We start from the raw sequence: 20,605 nt of genomic DNA on the forward strand, positions 1-20,605 counted from the left end.
TGTTATGTCATTATAGCTAACTATATTGCTGGTATACTATAGATTCATTACATGACAGCTTTTAGAGACAGCTACATTTATAGCAAAAAACATGTTTGTCTCCCAAAAAAGTAGAGTTGACACAGAAAGTATAGGACAGGACAGGACAGGATAGGACATGATAGGATAGGATAGGGTAGGGTAGCGTAGGATAGGGTAGGATAGGAGTAGTTCACTCATAAGGGACCTACAATGATTGAGTCTGAGGTGTAATTAGTTATGGCATGGATCACCACTAAATCATGAGGCATCTGAATGTAACAATCAGATTGTCAAACATTCCCTCCACAGAGAAGGTCCAGTCGAGTGCAGCAGAGGCAACGGGTGTATACATATAAGCAACAAATGTGAATGCAAAAAATCCCGCTGAAAAATTTAAAACTCAAAAAGTTGACCAACATGTCGGGCCTTGATTTGCGCTGTCTTGCATGGGAAACTATATATGGCAAAAAGTTGTACTGTTATTCACAACAAAAATAGCATACCAGCAAACTTGATTGCATTTAAAATATCATGAATACAAATTTACAAGATCAGGTGATGAGAGAAATAAGGCAGGTAAAGGGCGAGAGAAGGCTTATTCACCAGTTTATTTTGGTTCATTCCTCATTACATTGAACTTCTAATTTCATGTAATCTAGAGGGTATATAAAAACATTTATAAAGTTTTCTTGCATTTTGCCCACATACATAAGAAACTATAACATTGGAAGGGACAATAATTAAAACCCATAAAATTGCGTAGCCTGATGAGTTCAGGGTATTACCCCCACTTCTTGACTGTAATCTCAAAAGGTCCTCACCAAGGTGAGGTGATGTGAGCTTAAGGACATTCTCCCTTTTAGAGGGAGACAGCTTGTTCAAGTCCTAGGACGTTGTTAAAGCTCCTTCTGAAAAAGACAGGTGATTACCTTAAGTTAAATTATACATTAAAATATACATTCCTGTATTTATAAATCCATAAATAATTTGAAGTCTAGAGATAAGTCAAGAAACAGCACAAATGCTAGGTGCTGCCACATGTGAGAAAGAGTTAAAATTACCACTTCAAAATGAAAATTGGCAAGAAAAATATTTGCTTATTCTATCCCTCTTGTTTTTTTATTGCATCTAGTGTAGGAACTTATATGTTTCAAATTTTTATTTGCTTAGCACTAACAATATGCTAAAAACTAATTGTTCTATAGATACGACTGCAACATCCCTTTCCTAAAGAGTTTACTTTTCCAAGTAGATAATATAAAGGCAACACACAAGGAGTGACAAATGCATAGAAACACTGAGACTAAGCAAGCAAAATCAGCGTTGTTTTTTAATAACCACATAATCTCCCATTAGCCTTTTTTTTTTCCTTTCGACAGTTGGAACTTTGCTGTGTGAAAGAATAAACGGTTTTAGGTTTTCATCTTGATGGCACATGGCCAAGGAAAATATTAAATTGTTTATAGTGGTTAGAATTTACCTTCAAATAATATTTAGCTGAAAAATCCAAGGTGGTGTTTCTGCAGAAAATTATGGCATCATAGTACCAATATGAGAGTTGTGGCAGAGGTAGGATTTCTGTAAACCAGACTTTTTTAGGAGTGATTATTCTTGTTTAAAAATACCTGTACAGCAAAAACTACTTGTGCTTCCTTTCTATAAGACAGTATCTGGAAAGTTGACTGGCAAAATTTAGCTGTGGGAATGGGATCGTATAAGACCTTTTTAAAGAGGTTTATCTCTGTCTAGCATTAAGAACTGTTTAGTGGTATTCCTTTTAAGTTTAAAGGGAACTCTTGATTTAGCTTCAAATAATTTAATTAAATTCCATAAACATTTTAAAGGCAATGTTTACAGAAGACCACTGAGCTCATCTCCCACTACAGAAGCTTCTTCCCTATTTGTTACGGTCAGGAAAAAAACAATCTGGTAGTTTTACAAAAACTCATTCACCCAGTAATTTCTGAACTGTGATAATGACATGCTTTGGCCAGAGAATGTATGTTACAGAGATATTCAGCCTTCATTTTTAAATAGACAATCTACTGTATCTCTTGGAAATCCTAACCGGTATTTCCAGCTTTAAATATTTTATTTTTAATTTACAGCCATGGGATCTTAATGTACCTTCTACAGGACTCAGGAGCTGTCTCGAATCAGACATCATTCCTTGGTAGGTACTTACAGACCACAGACTCTCATATTTCTGTTTGTTCAATTCTCTTCTCACTGAAGAAATTGCATGTAGTTTTCTACATTATTACACAGAGTTTCTATTAATTAAATGGACTGTAAAAAAAAAGGTAGATAAAACTATGTATTGGATACCTTCACAACCATGAAATTTTTGTATAGACTAGCTCACCCTACATCTACTCACCCTACTAAGCACTCCATCATTGTTTTGCAAATAATACTCTCATTTAGTCAAAATTTAATTAACTGCTTTGATGTAGCGCTTTGCTTTCTGTAACCAATGGAGAAAAAATGCACACCAGTTCATCCTCGCTTCTCTTTTACATTTCTTCAATAGTGTAAATGGCACTAGTATAAATATGCACAACAAACAAACAAAAAAAAGCATTTTCAATCTAGGAGCAGCAGGCAAGATGGTGCAAATACCAAACAAGATCTCAGAGAGTTGTTAGGAGCCATGTAATGTGATCCATTCCCTGTGCGATCCTAACGGCTAATCAAGGAGGCATTCTGAAGGTTCTGCAGAACTGTAACCAGAGCCTTAGTCTTAGAGGATGGTGAAGAGAGGAGGAGGAAGTCAGACCTCATAGGAAGGCTCAGGAGAGTTTTTGATTAGCATTCAAAAACCATAGTAAAAGCAACTTTCATTCTGGGTGAAATCCCCGAGATCCGCAAACATGGATTTCTGCATCCCTGAAGGCAACTCCCCTTCTTTTTTGCAATGTATTTTATTTGAGTTCTTTAAAGAACATATGAAAGCAGAGATGAATTCACTATTAGCACTGCGATTCTGTCTTTGAAATGCTTCAAGCAATTATATTTTTGACAATATTTTGATAAAAACACAGATTTATAAAATCTGACATAATTTTCTTCCAATCTGCTGGTTTGCTGAATTTTAAAGTGCACTCCTCATTGCTGCAATGATACGGTTTAGCAACAGAAAAGTTGATTTTTCCTCTATCTCTCTTCAGTGCACTTCAGAAGCATTTTCTGGACAGTTTTAAAAATTGCATCTTTGCCTAAAGCAAATGTCTTTTTCACATGTTTCTCTAAAGTTAGTGTATACCCAGCTATTATCTATCTTTTGATCTGTCGCAATAAACTGCTCAGCTTGTGCACTAACTTGTCCCCAGTACTCACAGCTGAAGTTCACTTGAGAGCTGTGCTATACATCGGGAAATGATACGCAAATGGTATAGTATTTCCTTACGATGGTATTGTGCTAATTACCAAACCACTGATTGCAGTGGTGATCTGCCCTAAGGATCTGTAGGATCAGAGTTCCATCTTCCATCTCTGTATTTTATTAATTCTCATTGCTTTATTACTGATATCCAAGTGTGCTTTTCAGGGGAGATGATAATTACATTCACAGTGAATATCAACACCAAAAATGCATGCAAAGTGTAAGTTCAGTGTTGGTGGTTTTTTTTGCTAACTTGCATGTGGACATTTTTTTCTTGCATATTAAATCGGTAAGTAGACCTTGAGCTGAAGGCAAAAAAGATTTCCTGAATGAGGCTGGGATGTCCTGGCCTGCTGATCTCAGACCTTTTATTCCCTGCCCTATAAAGTAGAGAGAGGAAAAAAAAAAACAAAACCCCAAGCAAGCTATATTATGCTCAGATATGGCAATAAGGGATGCAGTACAATTACCAAAAGAGTCAGGTTGCTTTTATTAGCAGTTCGGCAAAGAGGGAAAATTCTGCCTCTGACAAGGGCAAAGAATATAATTAACTAACAAGACTCCTTAGTTTAATGCCATATTAAATCCATGGTGGATTTTAAGGTCTGTCCTGAACCCGTGGGAGGGATGGCTTCTAAGCGAGCTGGAATGAACATCAGCAAGTGAAGCAGTAATGCTAAGGAAGGCTACATTATTAATTATATTGAAGAGCTCCCTCGAAACAGCAGGACATTACAGAAAAAAAAGAACAGCTCATCCCTCAGACACTGCAGTAAGCAAACACACACAAGTGTGAGTCTTCCTGCCGTTGTAAACCCTCCTCCTCTCCCCTGCTCACCCCATGCAGTGGGGATTTTCATCCCTTCCAGCCACTCAGCCTCGGCAGTAAGCAGCACACATCATCTGGTGATGGAGCCTCTGACAGCATCAGCAGCAAAAAGATGGTTCAGAGCTTGGCAGCAGAACAACCTCTGGGGACCCAGTGAGCCCGAGAGAAGACACTGCCTGGTCAGTAAGAAAAATACGCAGTCATGAGAAGGATATGGCAAAATATGTTAAATGATTACATATTAATGCTCTGTTTCCTCTGTTTTCAGAAGAAATACACAATTCATTGCAAAATGAAGTATAACACCTGACAAATTAAAATCACTCATCTGCCTGAAAACGTTGTACTTACTACAGCTATACTTTTACCTGGCTGTTCATGACTGAAGAAGTAACAAAAAATACAGTATCTTTTCTTTTCAAAAAGATTTAACACAACTTGTCACCAAACCAATTTCACTGTTTTCTCTCATGGAAGGCAATCATGGAAACAGAATTCCAATTCTTGGAAACAGAATGCAAATAATGACACATGCGTTAGTAAGTTAAGCGTTAAGCTTGAAGGACTGTGCACAATACTTGAGGAGTCCCTGAGACTGAGATCTTGGTGATGAAAAATCCAGATAAACAAGAGGAAACATATACCAGAAAAGACTGCCTGTTTTAAGATAGAAAATTGAAGCTATATAATCAGAAAAACTGGCACAAGAACTTCAAGGGCAGGAGAAGGACTTGATACTACTTTCAGTAAGCTTTCTGTAAAACTTAATTACAATTATCTGTGTAGGTTTTTATGAGAGGACTAAAACCAAGACTTCTGAGAGCTTCAGGAAATAACAAAAGCTCTGCAGTTTTGGAATAAATTTACGGTCAAGGCAAAATGTTATGATGATACATTTATAGATGCACAGGTGTAGGAACCAGGTAATCATTCAAATAAAAATCAGAATGACTGAACACCAAAAAATTCAAGTTAAGATGAATGGAATTTGACAGAATATAAGAGACCTAATAGCCAGGAGACTATTAAAAACATAGATATACTTACAAGGTAGAACCTAAGGCAAACCTTGAGTCAACCAGCTACATACAACCATGCTCCAGAACTTACAAAGCCATCAGAGATCCTCTACATTAAAGGTTTTCTTCAAGGATGGTTTCCATAGGTTGTGTTCAGAATCTCCATCTTACTTGTCAGCTAATTGGTTTTTCTTATCAAATACTAATTCTCTTCCTTGAAGCAGTAATGGAAAAAGAGCTCTCCTCCTTCTCTCCTATGTTTGAATTGGTCTGGTTCTTGCCCGTAAGTGTTGTGAGTAGATGAGGTTTTTGACGCACTGCTGCTTCTTCAGTTTTAAATTTTTTGGATCTTCCCATCCGTTTGTGACGCAAGTCCACACCTCTTCTACCACATAAAAACTTCTTACTGGATAGAAGATGGAAATAACAATAGTCTTCATGTTCAGTGTTCCCAAATGATTTCTGGATCATAGATTTTTAATCAGTCATATCTATTACTTCTGATTCTCCTCTAGGAAGCTCTGATTAACAGCAGAGACCAGAGCTGCTGACATACAGATTCAGCAGAAAAGTATTTCACCTGGCCATGCTCAAAAAGTTATTTTTAACTGACAAGACACTCAAAGTGTTTTTATGCCTGTCCCTTTCCTCCCTAAAGACAGCCTAAAGGTTCTTCTAGACATGCAGTAACCTAAGTCTGGACAAACATTCATGCCACCATTGCAAATCCCTCACAAGTATTTGACCTCACCATCATTAGTCCTATATATACTGAGTCTTACTGAGGACTCATGACTCAAACACACCTTCAATCTCTACTCCAGATCATTTATGAGCTGGAGCTAAAAGGGGGAAAAAAAAAGAGTAAAATTCAAAAGGTGAATTAATTCTAACACATGAAATTCACATAGCCTGTTAGCCAAAGATTGAAAGGAGGGAGGGGGAAATATTTCATATATGTGGAAAATATATATTATCTATTTCCATAACATGGAACATTATGAAATATATGTAATTATATATATCCATATACACACACATATATATATACAGAAAAGATTTCATGTAAATATATATACGGAAAGCAAAACACTTCTAAGGGAGAATATTGGAAGTGTGGGTCCAGACTCGCTGTGCAAAGGAATCCAGTATCTTCAACTCATTATTTACATAGCAGGATGCTGATATGTATTTTTCCTTTCCACCCCTTTGGCACTACAGTGAATTTCATCCAGCATATTAGTATTTTTCATAAGCAATGTGACTGCAACACAGGTTCCTGAAGTGTGATACAAATACCACTAGTGGCACAAACATGTCCTAGAAGTGCTACAAAGCTTCACACAGAATGGGAACCTGCTGCTGCTCCCAGCAGTATTGGTACATGCCCCCACCGCTGCTAGGAATGGTTATAGTCTGACAAGAAATCTGAGAGTCTTTGGACTTTAGTACCCTGCGTGTATGTATTATTTCCGAGTCTGGAATCTTAGATTCATTCTTTGAATTTAAAAAGTAGTGCTGTTGCAGTATATTGATAGCTGAAAAGGCTCTCCCAGATGCCATTTTAATGATACTTGCCAGCAGGTGCCCTTCATGAAGATGTAAATCAGGAATGAAATGACGGGCGGCACTGTTAGAAAGAACTGGGCTTGAGAGCATTTCATAGCTTTTGTAAGGAAGTACCTAGAATCAAAACCCAGCTGGTTTCCTGAAAACTTGCACATCATTAGGAAAGCTCTAACCCTAGTTTTCAAATCAATCACACACACAATTGTATGTGTTTTATATACACACACAGAGACATTTATTTTTGTATATACACATATATATATATACATACACATGTATATACAAATGTTATTGTTATCCAGACACTTTTATTTTTGCTAAATGCTGCTATAAAATATTTTTATTTGGCAAAAAGAGTTGCTTTCAGGAGCTGCTTCTTAGTGTACTGGATTTAGCTGGGAAAGAGTTTATTTTCTTCACAGCAGCTGATACAGTGCTGTGCTTCAGGCTGGTGAGAAAAACAATGTTGGTAACACAACCATGTTTTAGCTGACCAGAGAGATGTCCCATGCCATGTAGCATCATGTTCAGCAAGAAAGCTAGGGGAGAAGTTTTTTCCAAGGTAACCATTGCTTGGGGGCCAGGTGGGCATTAGTCTGTTGATGGTAAGTGATTGCTTGTGCATCACTCGGTGGGTTTCTTCCCTTGTTTTTTTCCCCTTTCACTTACTAAACTGTCTGTATCTCAACCCACAAGGCTTTTTGTTTTTTCCTTGCTTTTGCCGTTCTGATTCTCCCCCCCATCCCACTGAGGGAAGTGAGTGAGCAGCTGGGTGGGAGCTCACCTGCTTGTCGAGGGCAGCTCACCACAGCTAGGTGAGGATGACACAGGTCAGCAACGTGAAGCATCCTCTGCACATAAGGTAACGATGCTGTTTCAGCATCCTCCATGCCTGCAGCCCAAGGAAGTGAGAAATTGTAGGGTAGGATAAAATAAAAACCTTCTACTTGGCAGCACAAGCGATGTCTACAACAACAGCATTTATAAAAATAGACTTTAAGGATATCTTGTAGTCTGACTCTGTTCACAAGTCAGATGCTCCTAAAATTGTTAGTTATTGAACTATTTTCAGTACACACCACTACTGAAAAACTTTTGTTTAACATGGTATCTCCTGCTGTGTGTGTACCTTTGACTCACTGACACAGGAGCGGGAAGAAACCTCTGGATTCCCAAGTCCTGCTGCTTGCCGTGAAGGACAGCCATGCCACATAACCTTACTCATGTATTCATCAAGCTCTATTTTAAAATCAGGTAAGGCACTGGCCCTCACTGTTGCTGTTGTGAGGCCTGCCTTATTTGATGGCTCTTTGTGCCTTGTCTGGGTAGAAAATATTCTTCAAACAGGAAAAGAAATATACTTACCCTTTCAATCATATAGGGGCTTTGGGGTTTTTTTGTGTGTGGTTTTTTTTTTTTCTTCTTGTTTCCTTCTTTTTCCTCTTTGCATTACCAGGACCCTGCTCTTCTGATAACTAGAAACCTCTAATTTATGCTTGGCTGGTTTCTGTCTGTTCTTGTGCAGCATTGCCTACTAGCTTAAGTAACTGCTCTCTTTCCCCATTTCTTGCACGAGACATTTCTACTGACACATCCCAAAAGATACGCCTTTGTCCCCCCCAAAGCATCGCATTTTTGACTCCAGCTTATGATGCATGACAAACCAGTTTCTTCTGCGCCGCTGCTCCCTCATCAGCTATTCTGCTTACCCACCTGACTTCCTCCTTTTATATGCACCGGTTTTAATTCTCTTTACTAAATTTCCTCTTTTTGACCGAGGATCGTTCCGCCGGCTTACCACGCTGCTTTTCAAACCCGATCCTTTCCCTTCGGATTCCCTTCCCGCTCTGGCTCAACCCAGCGAGGGAGGCCCGGGCCCCGGGGCCGTGCCGCGGCCTACCTGCGGCCTCAGCCCGGGGAGCGGCGGGGGCCACCGCCGCCGGCCCCGGCCCGGTTCCCCGCTGCGGGCGGGGCTGGGCCCGAGGCGGGGCCGGCGGGAGGCGCGGGCGGCGGCATGGCGGCGGCGGAGCGGGGTGAGCGCCGGCGGGGAAGGGAGGGAGCAGGCCGGGGCCCGGCCGGGGTCGCGGGGCCCGCAGGCGGTGGCGGGTCGGGCCCCGTCCCGTCCCGCCGCCGCCGGGCTGGGCCCGGCCTGGCTGGTCCGGGGCCTGCGGGAGGGGAGGGCCGCGCCGGGCCGTGAGGAGGAGGGTGTGAGAGGGTCCTCTGTGCCCCGGCAGCTTCCTACAGGTTCGCGGTGCTCCTCTTCAACTGCCTCCTCACCTTCGGCTCCTACTTCTGCTTCGACATCCCCAGCGTCCTGCAGGAGCAGTTCCAGGGGGTAAGTGCCGGGCGGGCAAAACAGGGCAGAACCAGCAACACGGAGGCCTTGGCCGCCGGTAGAGGTTCAGGACCTCTTCTTACGGGGTCGGTACCGGCGTCGTGCGCTGGGGTCTTATGTTCCAGGTGCCGGGGGTGAGGGGTTGTCACTGGTATGTTTGCTGCGAAGAAGATGCACGAAGCTGGGACGAGCCGTGAGGGGTTTGGGTTCTCACCACTGCCTGGAGAACTGGAAATCTAAAACCTGACCTTGCTCGATGGTTGTCAGCACTCCAAACGACTGTTCGCTACACTAATGAAGTCCAGAGTTAGAATGGTGTTCACGCCACTCTGCACGTAGAAGATCCGTAGAATTGGGCGTTAGTACCTACACTGGACTGGAAGACTAGCGACATCAGAGAGAGGAGACTAGAAAAGACTTTCTGGTCTTCAGATCCAAACCTCCTGATACTGCAGGTATCACATCACGTCTGTCTTTGCTAGCCGAAAGACAGAGCCCTGCCAGGAGACCACAGGAGGACTCTGTTGTGTAAAAACTAGTTGTATTCTCAAATGCTAGAAAATTTTGTTGTTCAGGGTTTAGACAGATATCCCAGTTGATTTCTGGGATTTCTCCAGGGATGCAGGAGTCCCAGAGTTCTTACCTGAATACCTGACAAATTTTTACTTGACTCATTTATCTGTCATTATTGTATTTGTTTCATATCTTTTGAGACTTGATTTTACTCGTGTGTGCCATCTGCTGGTAGATTAGTATGTGTAGGCTGAAAGTCGCTGTCCTGTTCTTCGCTTCAATAGCTTCAAAACCAAGGGCAGAAATATATATAGCTTGCATGTAAGGTTGTTGGTTTTTTTTTTGAAATGCAGTTAATCCATAACATTCAGAGAGTGAACTCCAGGCTAAATTGGGTGCAGTTTGTCATTGAAAACAGGAGTAAAAACAAAAAAAATAGGTCCATATTTATTCCTTCATCCTCCACAACTTCTGTAGGTCTGTGGGAAAAGTGTCATCTATTTATTTACTGAGTAAAGGAAAGGTTGTCGTATTTTGTTACCTAGATAACTTTATAGGGTAATGAAACCAAGCCATATTTTTCTGTACTAGGTACTGTGCAAACAGTGGTTTTATCTGCTGACACTCTCATAATATTTCTGCTCTGGTGAATTTAGCCTCTACCTGCCTTACACAAGTGGTACAGTGGTAGTGAGAGCATCTAAGACCCGTGCTTGCAGTGAACACACTTTTTTCTAGAGAACTGTTTCCCCGCAGCCTCAGACCTTTTTACTACAGCAGATCTGAGGGATTTGTAAATATGCTGGCTATATAAAAATCATGTGGTTAAAATCATGCTTTCCTTGCGGTTATTCAAGACGTTAAGCTTGTGCCTACTGGTGTGGAAGACCTAATGTGTTTCCCAATGCAGGTAGATTTTTAGTAGTTGGAAGATCGAGAGTTTTTTCCTGATCCTGTTGAGAAGATGTTGCTTTTCAGTAGCAAAAATGACATTATTAAATCATGCTAGGACTACTGGTTTCCTACTCTTCAGCAAATGCTTTATAGCTGTGAGTTAATATGGACTACTGCTAAGTTTCCTACTTACACACTGCTTAAGACTTTATAGTATGTAATGAAGAGTCGGATCAAGCTAAACTATAGCCAAGAAATTAAGGGATCAAATAAACCTCACGGTGCAGTCTCCTGGCTTTTCTTTTGGACTGAAATGTGTATAAAAGTGCTAAGCCCCTGCCGCTACTGCCACAGAAAGGGAAAGGGAAGACAAAACGTGCCGGTGGCCAGTCATTTCTCATTTGGCAAGGGCTGGCTTGCTGAGAGAAGACACAAGTCCTCTAATTCCTGGTCATGGAAGTGAGAACTGAGCAGAAGAAATAGAAATCTAGTAGGCAAGAGCTTAACTTCATTTTTAAAGGAATGTGTGGGTTTTCATCCATGTCTGCTGCCTAACACAGGCTCTGTGACTTGTTATGCAGAACTTGACCTGCCCCAATGGAACCCATAATAGCAGCACTGGGGAGAATAGCACGCTGGACTGTGTTGAAGGCTTGGGAATGACACCTGCACAATACAATTTGCTGTACGCAATCTATGCTTGGACGTAAGTCACTTTTCTCTTGCTTTGGTGGGGCAGGGTAGTTTGCTAGTTGCTTCCCAGCAGCAAGACACTAATGTTTCTGTTCTTGTTTTCTCCTAGAAATGCAGTCGTGGTTATTCTGGCTGGATTCCTGATTGATAAACTAGGAAATCGCTGTAAGTTCTGACGATCGATTAATTTGTTCTTGGACTGAAGTGGAATTTCAGGCTGTTCTTTCAGTGCAAAGGGATGATCAAAGGTTCCACTTCAGTAAGATCACAGAGGGATGGGAGAGGAGGGACAGCTCTGTGTGTGGAGTGTGCGACGGTTAGTTGAGCAGCTCCATGAAAGCAACTGAGACGTTTCCATCCTTTGACCACTGACTTATCCGAATTTACACAGCAGTGCAGTAAATGTGCTTTCCTCTGACATGCATATAACAGGGAATAGTGTTACCTGTTTTCAGTGGGACAAACTGATAAAGTAGTGTTCTGTTCCCTGCTCTGACATTTTTTCTGGCATGTGCCATAATCTGAGACCTAGCAGTCCCAGCAAATGCAGCTATGCTCTGTCTCTGTATCACAGAGGTAAACATCTTACAGATGAGGAGACAGAGGCACAGAGAAAGAAATCGCTTGCTCTAGGCCATAGTCTGTAGTGGAGCTCGGGACAGGAACAGGGACTCTATATAGAGAGTTCAGAGTCCTCTCTGTGACTTGTTCTGCCTCTCTAACCTTCCACCATCATAATATCATCATTATTTTGAGGATTCCCAGGTCATTTTATAAAGAGACCAGTCTTTACAAAATTACAATAACGAGGGTAAACTGATAGAAGCCCACAGGTTTACTGGTGTGTTTTGAGGTTGCTCTTTTGCTTTTTGACAAGGAATGCTTTTGTCCTGAGCTCAGCATGTCTGTTGAGGTTTGTGTATTTTTTTTTTCTCTTTCTTCCTAGTTGGTGTCTTTGTTTTCTCTCTTCTGACTGTGCTGGGATCATCAATCTTTGCTCTAGGCTCACATTTCAAGGGGTCATCATACCTCCTACCAATGATGCTAACAGGAAGACTGCTCTTTGGCTCTGGGAATGGGTCACTTACTAGTAAGGAATTCACATTCTTTATTACGCCTCACCAGAGAGTCATGATGCATTTTTATTTTGCCTCCTAGACCTTGTCCTACCAGTCAGCTTCACCTGCTCTGCACCAGGAACCTATGTTGCTAACAGAAGAACACTGCTCCTTGAAGGGTTGCATGGATTTAATGTGGGCCAAAATGTTTAAAAGTCTTCCCCTCTAACAAGTTTGTCCTTCTCCCAAGGGCGGGGACTGATGTGTGATTACTATGCCTTTGGGGTTGTTTTTCTTGCCTTGTTTGAGGGCCAAGTTCACCTCCCATGTCCCAGCATGATTTAGTATGTTTTAAAATGGACTGCGAAGTTGACACATAGTACCTCCATTTGGGATGCATAGAGGTCTTTCTTTTACTCTAGCTTAAGCGCTCTAGCTTGAGAGGCTGTGTTTGTTGGTTCTGTGCAATGCTTTTGGCCAAGTCTGTTCAAGAGATGATTTTTGTCTTCTCCAAGTTGTGCAGAATCGTATCACAGCCTTCTGGTTCAAGGGGAAGGAACTGGCACTGGCATTTGGACTGACTCTGTCTTTCTCCCGTCTTGGGAGTGTCCTCAACTTCTTCTTCACCCAGCAGTTTGAGGCAAAATTTGGAATGCAGTGGACACTCTGGGGAGGTGAGTTTCTTTGGTGCTTTGTCCTTTTGTCTTCTAGATGTGAGGCTAGCCTGTTTTGTCCAGTTATGAAAAGTACCTGAAAGAGATAGTGAAGTTAGCAGGAGGAAGCACATTATTTTCTAGTTTTTCCCATTGCTTTCTGTATGCAATGGAGTGGCGTTTTCTTCCTTGATATCTGAAAACACTCTCTAAAGCTGTAGTGTCAGCCTGACAGTTTTGTCTGCGGTTTTCTTGAGCTGTTTTAACATCTGCAGTCACAGGTAGTCAGTACTTAATGTAGGTTTACTCCCATGGAATGGAAACTTGAGAGTCAAACAAAAGAGGAATCTAATGTGTTTGTTCTTCTGTATTTAGCTAGCAGAACATGCTGGTTCTGTAGTAGTATCTGTATTGGTCTCAGCATAAAATGCCTTGCACATGGACTGATCAAAACCGTAGATTTAAATTACTGTGAGAAGCAGAATCTGAATTACATGTTTCTTAGTGTGAATCTGTTCTAGGGCTCATATCTTTAGAAGATTTGAGTTTCTGTCCTCTCTTTGGTGCAGTGAGATGGGATCTGCCTCTAGTGGAAGGGATGATCTCTTTCACAGTGCAGTTAAGCAGTGGCACTCAGGTACTCTGGTGTGCTGGAATGGTGATGATAGGGAGACCTGCCTCAGGGCATCCTTTGTGTACAAAGACTCGGTGATTATAGGAAAGTGATACTTCCCAAACAACAAAACAGTATGGGCTATCACCCGTGGAAAAGAGGATGCATATGTGAGATAAATCTCTTGCAGAAATTGAAACCCGGTTGCTCTCTTCTGATTCCATTTCTCAGAGGAGAAACTGTGATGGGTATGGTGTATTGCATCTCATCTGACACTGTTAGTTTAGGGCTCAGGCAGCATTTGCAAGCACAGCACAGCGACTTCAGTAGCCCGTGAAGGGATAAATACATCAGACAGAGTGTGTATGCATCACAGAGATTGTTTTGGCCCTTTGGAAAAGGAAACGGATACAGATCTCTTTCTGGGAGAAGGATGTCTGCAGCAGATGCCCATTGCTAAACTTGCTTCTGGCATATCCAACATAATCTAACTTCTCTGGAGCTGAGTATGCTGTAGTAACTGCAGTAGGTCACATAAATGAAGAGGTATAACTTCGCTTCCAGTACCAGCCCATGTGTGATACCCCTCCTGCTCAGGGGACCATGGAAGTTTCTTCACCTCTGGCTTGTTTTAACCTTGGGTTTGTTATGCACAGGCCTGCTGCAGTTTAGAAGGCATTCTGGGCAAAGTCCAACAAAGTGGCTATCTTTAGAGATGAGTGGGGCTTCAGCTTCACTGGCCTCAGGGAATTCTGCAGCATATTGGAAGCTTAGTGGACAAAATGCTCAAGGACCCTACAGGGTGGTAAGAGGTAAATGGTCCTACTGTATGGCTGCAGTAGGGAAGGCTGTTAAGAGAAGCCAGGAGTAGGAGTCATAGAGAATTCTGCATATTGCATGCAGTTGGTTTTGTCATTCAGCTCTCTGCACACTGAGGAATTTCTAACACTTCTTGTGTCTTTTCCAGGTACCTTGCTCTGTGTGCTTGGTTTTGTTTCAGCCCTCACAGTCAGTGTACTAGATAAAGTAGGCATGAAGCAGCTGGGCTTGGATGGGGTTATCCAGCAAGAATCCAAAAAAGTGGTATGTGGTGCACAAGCAGCTTTTCCATCTCAATCTTTGAAAGCCTGGGGTGCATGAGCACTGCTTTTGCAGTGCAGGGAAGCCTGCAGTAGTAAGAGCTGGTCCTGGCCAGAAGAGGGCACTAAGACCACTTGATTACATCTTCCAGAGCAGTTCTTCAGGTATATCTGAGGCTATTGCATCTGCAAGCCACTGGACAAGTGCAAATTTTCTGTTTAGAGCCTATGTATTTGCAGCCTTCCAGAGAGCTGAGTTAGCACTCTGAATGGCATTACCTTTCAGAGCCAGTTACTTCTTGACTGGAGGTGGCTCGGAGAAGGATTTTGTGTATAAAACTAGATAGTAACCTTTCTCTGGAACTGCTTTCTGGCTCACAGGATCCACAGTAGAAAATAGCTAATCTGGTCAGTGCTGAACTATCCTTTGCCAGCCCTTATCTTCCATTCCTCCTTGCATTCTTCTGTCTAGGAACAAGCATTACAGGCAATAGGTTGCAATTTTTATGGCACTTAAATCTAATAGACAGCTTCCTTCTCATGACAGTATTCTTTCTTACTGGTTTCTTTATCTCAAGTGTTGTGACTCCTGCTTATACTCTATCTTTCCACTGTGTTTCACTTAAGGTTTTGCAGTAGGCTCTTAATATAGCCTGCTTAGAATAGTCTCTTGCAGCCACAACCTTTATAAAAATAAGAAAGCTTTTTTTGTTTTCTTTACTGAATAAAGAAGGAATGCTTTGGAGTCAGCACATGCCAAATTTTGCTTAGAGGTACATGAGCTGCCTTTCAATTCCCTTTTACCTGCTGTTACTTCTTCATTTTTTTGTGATCTTCAGTGGCTTGCAGAAAGTGACATTAGTGTGAAGCTGAAGACTATTTCCTGGTGAGTGAGGGCACATCTTATCTTTGCAGCGGATTCAGGACGTCCAACGACTTCCCCTTCGCTACTGGCTCCTGGTCCTTACCATCATGTTCTTCTACAACGGAGTCTTCCCCTTTGTGGCCGACGCCAGGTATTGCTCTATGGCTGTAGTCCGCTGTCTGATACAAGCCTATCAGAGCCTAGCAGGCCCTCGATTTTTAGCTTACTGGGAAGTATGGGGTAATATGCTCGTTCCTTCCACTCATGAAACACAGAGAAACATGCCTTTAACACCTAGTTAAAGATATGAGGGTTCTTTGACCTTTCTTTCCCTTCAAAGATGAAGGAGGCTTCTGAAGGAAAGCAAAAATAACTTAAAGGGAAATTATTAATCCCAACATTTAAAGCTTGGAACACTGCTGAAGGAGGATCAGAAGGATTTGGGAGAAGGGGAGGAAATACTTTATTTAAAAAATAGCCTGTAGATATTTCACCTTTGTGACAGTCCAACAAAGTGGCTGTCTTTTGAGCTGGGTGGGGTGTTAGCTTCACAGGCCTGGGGCAGTTCTGTCCTGCAGTTCTGCATGTTGTCTGCTGTGTTTGGAACAAAGCTAAGCTTGCATCAGCCTGGGTTTGTAAGTGAGGAAGCCTTCGCATCCCAGTGCAAGGCTTGCAGACTTCCTTTTTTATGCCTTCATTTGCTTAGAACAAAACAGCAACCTGCCCGACTAAACTGGGACTCCTGCTTCTGTCCTGTGGCTCTGTGACAGACTTGTAATTTTGCCGCTTTCTTCCTGTTTGTGGATGATGTGGCTTCTATACATAATGAGTATTAACTTTTATGGTAGCAAAGGCCTGCACTAAAAAAAAGAAAATTATTTTGGTAGTATTTCATTAGTGATTTATAGTAAGCCCCTGTGAAATGGGGAGTCAAGAAATGTCATCAGTGTTGTCATAACAAATGTACAAGTGACCACTTATTAGTAAAATAAAGCCATTCAAGATGGTAAGGATCATCAAGGCCTTGATGAGATGGGCTTTCTATCAGTTGCCCTGTCATTTTAATGGAAAACAGTATCTATTGGTTACATAGAATCCTCATTTCTGCAATTCTGCCTCCCTGCAGAATCTTTTTCTTTTTTTTTTTTTCTCCCTGTGGAGCAAAAGTTCAGGCACCAAGAGTCATGTTTCACACATCTTTTCTGGCAAAAAATGCTATGGTGCTTCCCAGTTGGAAAAATAATGGTCCCAAGGCCAGTGCTCTTTGGCGAATTCTGTTGCAGTAAATCTTCAGAGAACAGTGTCTTGCTTCATACTTTGCTGACAGCACAGGCTATAAGGGCTCATTATTACTAATGGTAAGTAGCCATGCAAGTAGCCAAACCAGGTTTAAGTAGCTTACAAGATTTCTAAATAAACTAATCTTTCTAAGCTGTTATGACTGTATGACTGTAAATTCTGTAAAGAATTTGAGTAAGTTTTAATGCCATTTTTGCGTGTCCCTAACAAAGGTGAAAGGCTGACTTCTGACAATGAAAACAAAACTTGGTTTGTATGTTTTCTGCTTTAACCGGGTCTCCTTAAGATGCCAAGGGGGGATTCCTAGTACTTCTAAAATGCAGGTGTTCAACTCAATACTGATCTTTGCTGCTGGATTATTTTTAAATATTTTTCCAGCCCCTTAGCATTCTCACCCTTGGATTGATAATGCTTTCTGCTTCTTCAAAGAGAATGTAAAAAATCCATCCGTATGTTTTGGACAGGTGATGGCAAATTGCTCCTTGTGAGCTGTGCTGATGTAATTGAACATATGCCCAACTTTAACCTGCAGTTTTACTCTGCACTTGCAGAAACGTCTTCCAAGTAGCCATTTAAGCTACCGGTTTCTCTATAGTGTGCACCAATTAAAATAAAACAACAAAGGCTTGGCACTACAAACCAGATGGAATTAAACTTGTTTACAAGTCCTCTCATTAAAACCCTTCCTGTCCATATGTTTGTGCTCAGACTTACTTTCTGTCAAAATAACCAGATCAAGAATCCTAATTATGTAATTTTTCCTCCCTTCATTTTATTTTTAGCAAGTTTATCCAGGATAAATATTCTGGTTACAGTCAGCAGGCAGCCGCTTATATTGCTGGGGCAGTGTATGACAGCTCCCTTGTTCTCTCTGCAGCAGTTGGCATATTAATTGTGAGTACCCAAAATCAGAAGTGCTTGCTAATAACTTTTTCCTAATTTTTTGAAATGTTTTTGTTACAACCTCCTCAACCAGAATTTAGCCTGTTGTTGCTAAGCAAGCAGCCCTTTAATTCCTTGCAAACTGGAAGATGCACTTTAGTCTGAATTAATAGTCTGAATAACAAGAAATAATGGTAACGTGGTTTTTCCTCTGTCCCTTTATTGTGCTATGGCAGCATCAAGCCATGGCGAATGGCTGTATGTTTTGAGAATTCTGAGACTGGAACAGAAAGGATGAGGATAAGCTTTGCAAATAGATGGGAAATGACAGCCTGTGTGTAATCAGTCCCTGTTTTGTCAAAGTCTTCGTTTTCTTATTTCCATAATTGTCAGGGCATATCCTCCCCTGTTATTAAAGCCTGCCATTTCACATGAATACTGGACACTGATTCTCTGACAAGTGTTTCAGTCTTGGTTCAGGAGTATGCAAGAGGAACTAGTAGTAGCTAGTCTGCTACAATATCAACAACTAGGGAATGACATGTTACTGCCACTCATGCCAGCCCACTTTGCGCAGCCGCTCACGTCGCTAGGATCTGTGGGAAGCAAGGATCCCTTGTAAGAAGCGTTATGTTTGTTTCCTTTACCAGGACTACGTTGGACTGAGAGGCATCTTTGCTGTTGGCTGTGCTGCATTGACTCTGCCAGCCTTCGCTCTCCTGGCATTTACCTTTGTTCCTCCCTTAGTCTCTACCATCTGGTTGGGGATTACTTACTCCTTTGCTGCTGTAAGTTCACAACCCCACTGCTGTAGTTGAGCATTTTGTGGCTGTGCTCCTTTTGCATCCCGGATGGCATGTATCACTGCCCTTGTGTCCTCGTGAGCAGGTTTAGCAGCCACAGTTTGAAGTCATTGGCTCCCCGATTACTTTGGTTAGTAACAAATAATCCCAAAGAATCAATATGGGCGCAAAGCAGTGTAAGGGACCACTTGATACAGCATGAAGCATTAATCTGTCTGTGCTTTTCCTAGTGCTTTTTCATGTTGAATGTAACACCTGAATCTCCTATGAGTCTTAACGAGCTAAATCATCAGGTGTAACTCCCCTTCAAAAATCTGGAGTCAGGTTATTCCAGTTTCAAATAACATGTGTTGTCTGTGCTGTCTCAAGCTGCTTGAAAAGGATGGGAAACAGTCTAGAACCAGCCAATAGGCTGGAAGGGATAAATACCAGATTTTCTGAAGAGAAAGCACAAATGTCTATTTAGTGGGAATAATTCCTTTTTAAACCAATGACCATCTAACACCTTTAAATAAGGCTTTGCGTTAATTCCTCTTCTTATTACTCCTACCAGGCTAGTATGTGGCCATCCATACCTCTTGTGGTCCCCCAAGCAACGTTAGGCACAGCTATGGGGCTTGCAACTTCTGTGCAGATGATTGGAGTTGGCCTTTCGAATCTCATTGTTGGACACATTCTAGGAACAAAGTCCAGGTGAGAATGCTTTTTCTTTTAAGCAGAGACATCAACAGTGCTAGTGGAACGGTGTGAACAGAAATGAGTGTCTTTGCAACCTGCTGCTGCAAGAAACTATAGAGGTGCCTTAAATATCTTCAAGTGACTAGTTGTTCTATCCTGTTTTGGTCCTTTCTAGTGAATTAAAGATCCCCTTGTGGCGCTGGCAACAGATGATGATCTTTATGTTGGCAAACACTATTGCATGCATTGTTGCCTCCATTAGCCTCAATGTTGTGGACAAGAAACAGGTAAGTGTGATAAAAGGTGAAGAGCCTTGCATCACCAAGTTGCTTTTATTGATGTAATAGCTGTTGGGTGTGTATATAAGTAATTCCCCTGACATAAAAATAGGACCGCATAAAAAGAGAACTATCTGCTAAAATATTGATGCAGTGCATAGTAGTCAAGCTATTGGCAGCTGTATTTTTTTGCAAGAAGGTGAGGGGAAGGGCCAGGACAGAGCTGTAGCAATGAATGTGTACAGGAAGAGCAGTATCCTTTTTGTCACTAATTGCTCCTTTGAATTTCTAGGGTGGGACACTGAACAGAACAAGAAAGGGAGCACCTGTGGAGCAGGAGGACAGAGACCCTGCAGATGCAGCACCGCTCCTTGATGATGAAACAGGAAACGAAGGCACTGTCAGCTGAACCTTTGCAGTGTGAGAACAATGACAGCTGCGAGACATAGCACTGATCACTTCTGTTTGAAAGTAGATTTTTAGCCTATGTATTTTAAGCATCTTTAAAGGGAGTCTTGAAGGGAATTGTCTACAGAAAGGGATGTTTCCACTTTCTTATGCCTGGCTCACAAGTGAAAGGTGTCTGCTGGATGGTTCTTAGGCATTCTCCAACATACAGAAACCTGCATGGGGCACTTTAAGAACTACACTACAGTAAGTGAAACTAACCTAGCTGAAGCTTCTTCTTAAGCCATTAGATAGCTGCTTTTCAATCTTGCATCAAAACTGCCTGCATAAGGTGTGCCTGCCTGGTCCACCATTGTTTCTCTGTCACAAGAATCCTGTACGTCAGCGCTTGCTGATCCACATACCTTGGTAGGCCTGCTGTTTCAGTTACTGCTCTAGATTAGCATGCATCTTTCACCAGTTACATATCCAAGAAAGTGACACCATAATTATTCTTTAGGCAGGAGACTGAATTAATCAAATTGATTACCTTTTGCGCACAAGCCTAGCTTAATTTCTTACTACCTTACTAGAAATGCTTCCGTAAGCCATGCCTATTCATTTGCCTTCAAAGTGTAAAAGGTTTTGATCTGAAATTCTGTCCTTTAAACCAGGGTGCTCTTACTCATGAATGCTAGAGGCTTATTTTACTCAGCCAACTGCCTTTTTCACTATGCAAAACGCTCACAAAC

At 41.7% G+C, this 20,605-nt stretch overlaps 1 protein-coding gene and 1 long non-coding RNA gene across 7 annotated transcripts; one reads left to right on the top strand and one right to left on the bottom strand.

Annotated features, from left to right (window-relative positions):
• Positions 1-620: 620 nt before the first annotated feature.
• On the bottom strand, positions 621-8,617 carry LOC142025672 (uncharacterized). Of its 6 annotated transcripts, none has more exons than XR_012648699.1 (4): positions 8,189-8,580; positions 7,608-7,715; positions 5,346-5,660; positions 621-4,411 (listed from the first exon to the last, which is right to left on the bottom strand). It is a non-coding gene; the product is annotated as an uncharacterized LOC142025672 (long non-coding RNA). The 6 variants fall into 6 exon arrangements; XR_012648697.1 differs by having other exon boundaries at positions 5,283-5,660; XR_012648696.1 differs by having other exon boundaries at positions 621-2,310; positions 2,402-5,660.
• An 83-nt stretch (positions 8,618-8,700) lies between these two features.
• LOC142025670 (lysosomal dipeptide transporter MFSD1-like) lies at positions 8,701-20,004 on the top strand. The gene is made up of 13 exons (XM_075018281.1): positions 8,701-8,856; positions 9,058-9,158; positions 11,147-11,271; positions 11,368-11,423; positions 12,205-12,348; positions 12,832-12,990; positions 14,550-14,665; positions 15,577-15,677; positions 17,608-17,719; positions 18,358-18,495; positions 19,064-19,203; positions 19,364-19,475; positions 19,759-20,004. The coding sequence occupies exons 1-13, from the start codon at positions 8,838-8,840 to the stop codon at positions 19,873-19,875; spliced, it is 1,440 nt and encodes a 479-aa protein (XP_074874382.1). The 5' UTR covers positions 8,701-8,837; the 3' UTR covers positions 19,876-20,004.
• Positions 20,005-20,605: the final 601 nt, after the last annotated feature.

This window comes from Buteo buteo, chromosome 29 (assembly GCF_964188355.1).
Source record: "Buteo buteo chromosome 29, bButBut1.hap1.1, whole genome shotgun sequence".
In the NCBI taxonomy this organism is placed as follows: Eukaryota; Metazoa; Chordata; class Aves; order Accipitriformes; family Accipitridae; genus Buteo; species Buteo buteo.